At 38.0% G+C, this 6,625-nt stretch overlaps 1 protein-coding gene across 1 annotated transcript; it reads right to left on the bottom strand.

Annotated features, from left to right (window-relative positions):
• Positions 1–4,083: 4,083 nt before the first annotated feature.
• On the bottom strand, positions 4,084–5,740 carry LOC131002656 (probable glucan endo-1,3-beta-glucosidase At4g16260). The gene is made up of 3 exons (XM_057929127.1): positions 5,582–5,740; positions 4,981–5,443; positions 4,084–4,900 (listed from the first exon to the last, which is right to left on the bottom strand). Exons 1-3 carry the CDS (start codon positions 5,646–5,648, stop codon positions 4,351–4,353), a joined length of 1,080 nt encoding a protein of 359 aa, XP_057785110.1. The 5' UTR covers positions 5,649–5,740; the 3' UTR covers positions 4,084–4,350.
• Between the last annotated feature and the right edge of the window lie 885 nt (positions 5,741–6,625).

Genomic DNA, 6,625 nt, shown 5'->3' with positions numbered 1-6,625 from the left:
AAGACCATCTCCGCCAACAGATCTATTCAAGACCTTTCCTATAAATAGAGCTCGAGGATCACTTCAACCTTCACCGATTCAAAAGCACATGCTGAAACGCTGCCAAAATCGCAACTCAGCCATTCAAAGCCTTCGAAGATTTGAATCGAAGAAGAGAATACCCAAAGCCCAAAATCAGACTACTGATTTCATACATTCTCTTAGATCCTTAGGCAAATACATTGTATATCCAAAGCCTAAGTTCTGATTACAGAGAGCTTGTTTTCTATGATCTAGTTGGTACTCCGAACCTCCTTTCAATTGAGCGAAAAGAGTGTTTGAGTAGAGCGAAGTTCAGATCAGTGTTCTGACTCCAAGAGATCTTAGCCATCCGCTGAAAAGGCATTGTGGTGTCTTAGCGTGCTAAGAGTGAGCGGGAAATCCAACCCAGTGTATTGGTACTGAAAATCTGATTTTCAGTTGTTAGGTTTGCTGTGCACCCGTAAGCACAAGCCCAGAGTGTTTGTCAGTGTGATCAACTGACCGTGGATGTAGGAACTTGTTCCGAACCACGTAAAGATCCTTTGTCGTTTATCGCTTTCAGTTTTACTTTCTTATCTGTGCACAAACGTCTCTTTAACTGAAACTGATTAACTGCAAAGTGAAACTATAATCTGACAACGTGATAATCAAAGGCTTTTTCAAAAGATAAGTTTTCCACTGCCAGTGTTATTAGTCTAACTGATAAATCTCCGGATAATCAGTAAGATTCATAACACTCCTCTGTTTTAAATCAAGACTGAAGCTCTACACGAATATCAGTTAAAGCCTTGAGCCTAACTAATATATCTTTACTGAAGTAATTTCAGTATCAGTCTTCAACCTTTGTTTAACTAAGTTTTCGTTAACTGTCAGTATCACTTGATACTCTTTCAGTTAACTTCAAAAGGTTGTTCTGTGTGTTTTGAAAAATAGCCTATAGGTGTATTCCCCCCATACACCTATTGTAGACCTTCCGGGACCTAACAAAGTATAAGAATAAATTAGATCTCACAAAATAATATTGCTAGTGCTTCCCTAATTGTTGCTGGAATAAAAGAAATTAACTAAAACGCATAACAAAATAAATTAAATAAATAATTACGAGAAATAAAACAAAAACTTGATTGAACTCCCAAAACTCTCGTTCAGTTGCTGCTCCTCAAAAGTGGCGTCTATATTGTGTATATGTTGTAGTGTGAATCTCTTATATATAAGAGATTAAAACCAATCTCTAAAAGGAAAAAAAGGCACTAAGCCTAAACATCACGTTCAGGCCCATTAAACTTAGCTAAACATAGTCCACTAAGAGAATAAAAAGTTTCGGCCCACAAGATTCTCGCCAATAAGTTTTCAGACATTTCAGACAGTATGGGTACACCGCACAGCAGACACACAACAACTTTTTCTTCACGATTTTTTTACTTCCAAACTCTTCTAAAACTGAGCTTTTTCTCTAAAACCTATCAAAAATCATCAAAAAGATTAATTAGATCCACAATTAACTCCAAAAGATAATAACAGGCATGAACTATGCATTAAAATCCACCAAAAACACTCAAAATATGCGTATAAAATACGCCCAATCAAGGACATTGATAGTTTATTAGTTTGTAGATAGGCGTACCAAGGCTATGCCTAGAACTCATCCACTTAAAGAGTGGGCTGCAAAAGAAATTGGAAACCTTAGCTGAAGAAGGTCGAACAATAGAGGTGGATCCGATCAATGCATTCGAAAACTATACTGTTGATCTCCGTGTTAAGAGTTATTCTTATCTCAAGTTTGATCTTGACTTAATTTTTTGCCCCATGTTGCTGCTGCTATATGGTATGCTTTTATAGTTTTTCGTTGTTTTTTCTATTTTAGCCCCATTTTCACAGTATACGCTATTAATTTATATGTTGCAATGTTTTAAGTCGAAACAATCTTGTGTTTCATATGTTACTACACTACAGTAACCCTGCGTGAGATGTATTTTGCATTTTTGCTGATGTGAATTCTATCCCACATCAAGAAGTGTGAGATGTTCCTATGGAGGTGAGGACAAGGGTAGTTGGTGCACCACAGAGTCCTAGACAAATCGTCCACGGACCTCAAGAATTTCAATCTGCAGCAGAATCATCGACAAGGTCACATAATAGTTTTTGTTCAAGATGCCATTAAACTGGCCATTACTGGTCGATTTGCAAGGTAGAAGTTTCAATTTCAAAAAGTGAAGAGCATAAAATTGATCGTCCTCGTTGACCTAAGCGGTACAATATTTTCCATGAGAGTGGTCATACAAAGGGAAGATGCATGTTGTTTGATCCTAGTACTTGATTATGATTTATGATGTTTAGTAAAATTTATTATTTGTGAAGAATTTGTTAGATAGTTTGTTTAAGACATTGATTATCATTGGAAGGTCTCTACCACATGTGGCGTTCTTAGTGCGTCACATGAACAAAATGTGTGATTTAGAGCATTCACAATGGAGGGCTCAATAACCAGTGCGAGCCCCCATTTATTGCACCCGCTCCCGTTGCCGCACCGGCGGTGCAGAGGGCCGAAGCGCCCCAGCGCTCCGGGTGCAAGCCACTGCGCGTGTTGCCACCTCCCTCTTTTATTCCTATTTTCATGTTTTACGTAAAAAAAAATTAGAGAGCCAATGGTGGGCTCTCTCATTGTGGAAAGTGGGTGCAATAGTAGTTGGGACCATCATTTGCACCCACTTGGGGCTCACCATTGTGGATGCTCTTAGAATTGATATTATAAACTACCTAAGACTTGGGTACTACATGATCTTTTTTCTAAGAGTGGAATATAGTGAGACACAATAAATTGTAAAACAGAGGATCTCATCCAATCAATATGGAGTAATATTTCCTTGGGGAGCCTCATATGCATTTCTCAGATAGACAACATGTATGCATTGTTTCCTCCACCCACGATAAATAAGTCACATTACTTTTGACACAGATTTTAATAAAATGTGAGTGGAGTTAGTAGTAGAGTAATGGTCTCACTTTAAATGTGAGAGGAGTGATGTGCATCCTACTATTAAAAAAAGATGTGACATGCTTTTTGTGGACGGACAAAAAAGAAAATTGTTGCATAGTTGTGAATGGAGGGAGTATAAGATAATCATACCAATTACAATGGATATTTAGTTATGGATGGGATCCTAAGATCCTCTATCCGACAATTTAACGTGTATCACCGCGTCCCACTCTTAATTTGTTATACTTTTTAATTATTTTTTGTGAGTTCACTCGTTCAATTAGGGTTTATAATTAATTTTATATTTATTTGAATTAATAATGAATTATTTGGGTTAACTAATTCAAAGTTATATATGATATATAATTTTTTTTTAAATTTCAATTTTTAGTCATAAATATTAATTAGAGTTCATTATATAATAATATTTTCTAATTTTATAACAAACAATTACTCCCTCCGTCCAACTATTATTGTCCCAAAATTTTTGGACACGAATATTGAATTTTTTTTATAAATTGATTAAAAATAGTAGGATCCACATCTTTTGAATGGTTAATTATTAGAGTTAATAGATCAAACTATACATTCCCGATTAGTAAAAGGAAAAAATATCCATAAGGATAAAAAACTGAAAAAATTAGTCTTTTTTTATGTAAATGTACAAATATATCCTTAATGATTTTTTAAGAAAATAAAAAAAATTGTTGTCGCCTCCAAAATGAGGACTATTACAGTCTTTGGCAAAAGTGTGTAATACTGTAAAATACAAAAATCGTGTAATAATCACGAAAATCGTGTAACAATGTATTTTATACTGTTACACATTTTTTCGCAAATGTGTGTAATAACAGTAAAAAAGTGTAATTGTGAAGAAGTGTACAACAGTTCAAAATAAACTATTATACACTTTTTCGCTTTCGAAAAAGTGTGTAACAGTGTATTTTACATTGTTACACAGTAAAAAAGTATTTTAGTCAGAAATAATATTATTTCTATATTTTTATTTATATGGCTAGAATTTCCTATGACTAAATGAAGAGATTAAGATTGAGAAACGATGAGATACACTAAATTATACTCTTTCCGACCCATAAGAGTGTGTCCTTATTTCTATTTTGGGACGTCTCAAAAGAGTGTGCATTTGCCATTTTTGGACATGACCCCACCACTAACTCCTTATTTCTTACTCTTATTTTATAATGAAGTGAATCACTTTTTCAACTCTCAATACACTCATATAACATTTTATTAAAACTCGTACCATTAAAAGTGATGCACACTCTTGTGGGATGGAGGGAATAGAAAAGATGATCTATCCCACCTAGAAAAAAAAAATGAAAACGAGGCAGCTACCGGAAACGGAGCGGGTATTTGGGTCGAGCGTCGGGCGAGAAAATCCCAAAATGCCTCTCATAGGCGGGGCCGGGCTTCAAATTCTCATCAAACATAGCAAATATATACGTCTCCAAACGACGACGTCGACCCGGCCTTCTCGGGGTCCCACTCTTAACGATGCGCATCAAATTGTTGTTGTAGATTCTCGCGTTTTCGACGGTGTTAACATCTCCGTCGTCAAGGGCCGTCGTGCCGCCCGTGCTCGACGGCCAGCCGGTCTCCGAACCAGCTGCACGCGAACTACCGGCGCTCTGCTTCTGGTCGGAAAACAACGACGGCGACGCAGCAAGGATCCTGTCCATGGCCGCCTCCACGGCGTCGAGGATGGCGTAGTAGAGATTGTCGTAGTAGACGCCGCCGGCCACGACGCCGCTGTTGGGCTGCAGCAGCGCGTAGGAGAGGTTGATGTTGCGGCGGTCGTTGATGTAGGCGAAGTAAGGGTACACGTTGGCGAGCAGAGGCGCGCGCGTGTCCCTCAGAAACTCCACGATCGGCCTAATGTACCTGTTATCAATATTAATATACACAATACGTCGAAACCCACAACCACATTCCAAATAAATCCAACCTCAAAACAACCCTACCAATTGACGCTGCATTTGAACTCCCCCGCTTGCGGCGGATACGATCTTTCTAGAAGATCCGTTTTGATGGATGTGGAGACTCTGATCCGGCCCCCCACCCTCGCGGCTCGGATGGCTCGATAGATGTTCTGCATTGCGGGGAGCACGAACCGGCCCGGGTCGGAGTCGGGGTCGACCTCGTTGCCGACGGAGATGTAGCGGAAGGTGACGTTGGGGTAGGTTAGGATGTTGGTGCGGACCCAGGTTGTGGCGGCGTCGGGGCAGTTGGCGAGGGGGCGGAGACGGTCGTTTGGGATGCCGAGCATGAGGCGGATGCCGGTGCCGGCGAGGGCGCGGAGGGTGGGCGGGTGGGGGTCGTAGAGCCGCATGCTTCGGATGTTGTACTTTTTGTACAGAGCTATGGTTGTTTGTACGCTCGGCAAATTGTTCCCCAGCCTTCCGAAGCAGACACCTACTCCACCAACTGTAATATAAATTGATTTTAATTCTCGTATTTCACTGTTATCAATGGGCATTTGGTAAAATTATAGGGCTCGCAACACAAACTCATATAATAATTATATAAACGGTTAGTGAATTAAGAGAAATTAAGAAAAATTACATGTGAAATCAAGAGAGATCACAATGAGGAGGCTTGTAATTATGAAGTGAGTTGCGGTGGTAGCCATGGAGGAGGAAGTTGAAACAACAATAAGCTAGTGATGAGTTTTTTCAGACTTTGGAGATAACATAAAGGGAATTGGAATTTATCAAAAATATCTTCGTTTTTTTCATAAAATCAAAATATATATCATTAATTATTGGAAGGGCTGTACCAACTGAGTCAACTGATATATCAATTATATGCCTCGCCCAATATGCAAAGCTAGACGTCTTCTTTCCAAAAAAAACAAAAAAATACTCGATGGTGGACGTCATCAAAAATAGGCATAAAGCATATATTTCCAATAGAGTGCATAACACCATGTGTACATGTCCAATATCTAGTACTACTGTTTACATCAATTTAACTGTACCTACACTGTGGTGTTAATCGTTATTTCTTTCGTTATTATGAACAATAGAGTGCCAATAAAATGGTTGGATGTGTTGTAAATAAAATAAGAGTTTCACTTTGTACGTGAGTGTTAAAATAATTAAAGTAAAATAATAGTCTCACCTACTTTTATTAAAAATATAAATAAATACTAGAATGTAGGATGGCCAAAAAAATAAAATTGAATACTAAAGGCTAGAACGGAGGGAATATTATTTTAAAATCAATCGTTATTTTGTTTGTCACTCTTCCGTCAACATCATAAGTCTTAATTAGTATCATTTTCGACATATTCTAAGAATATGCATGTATGATACCGTATATTAAAGAAGAGATTAAATGAATTGATTGATGACTACTCGAAAGAAATTTTATGGTTAATCGGGCTTGACTTAGAGCAGTTCCATGATAGGTGATCCACTGTGAAGCTTATGAAGGTGTGTGCGAATGAGTACAAAATACATTACAAAGGCTCGTGGGGCAAAGCTATGTTGCTATAATTGAAAATTAATATTTATCTTAAATGACCGAAAATTCGGTCATCAAAAATAAAAAATGGTTGAAATTTACGACTAAAATCAGTATTTGCAATACCGAAATTTTGGGTAG

This window comes from Salvia miltiorrhiza, unplaced genomic scaffold (assembly GCF_028751815.1).
Source record: "Salvia miltiorrhiza cultivar Shanhuang (shh) unplaced genomic scaffold, IMPLAD_Smil_shh fragScaff_scaffold_173, whole genome shotgun sequence".
Taxonomy (NCBI): Eukaryota; Viridiplantae; Streptophyta; class Magnoliopsida; order Lamiales; family Lamiaceae; genus Salvia; species Salvia miltiorrhiza.
The sequence above is the reverse complement of the archived record's forward strand: the minus strand, read 5'-3'. Positions and strand labels throughout refer to the sequence as shown.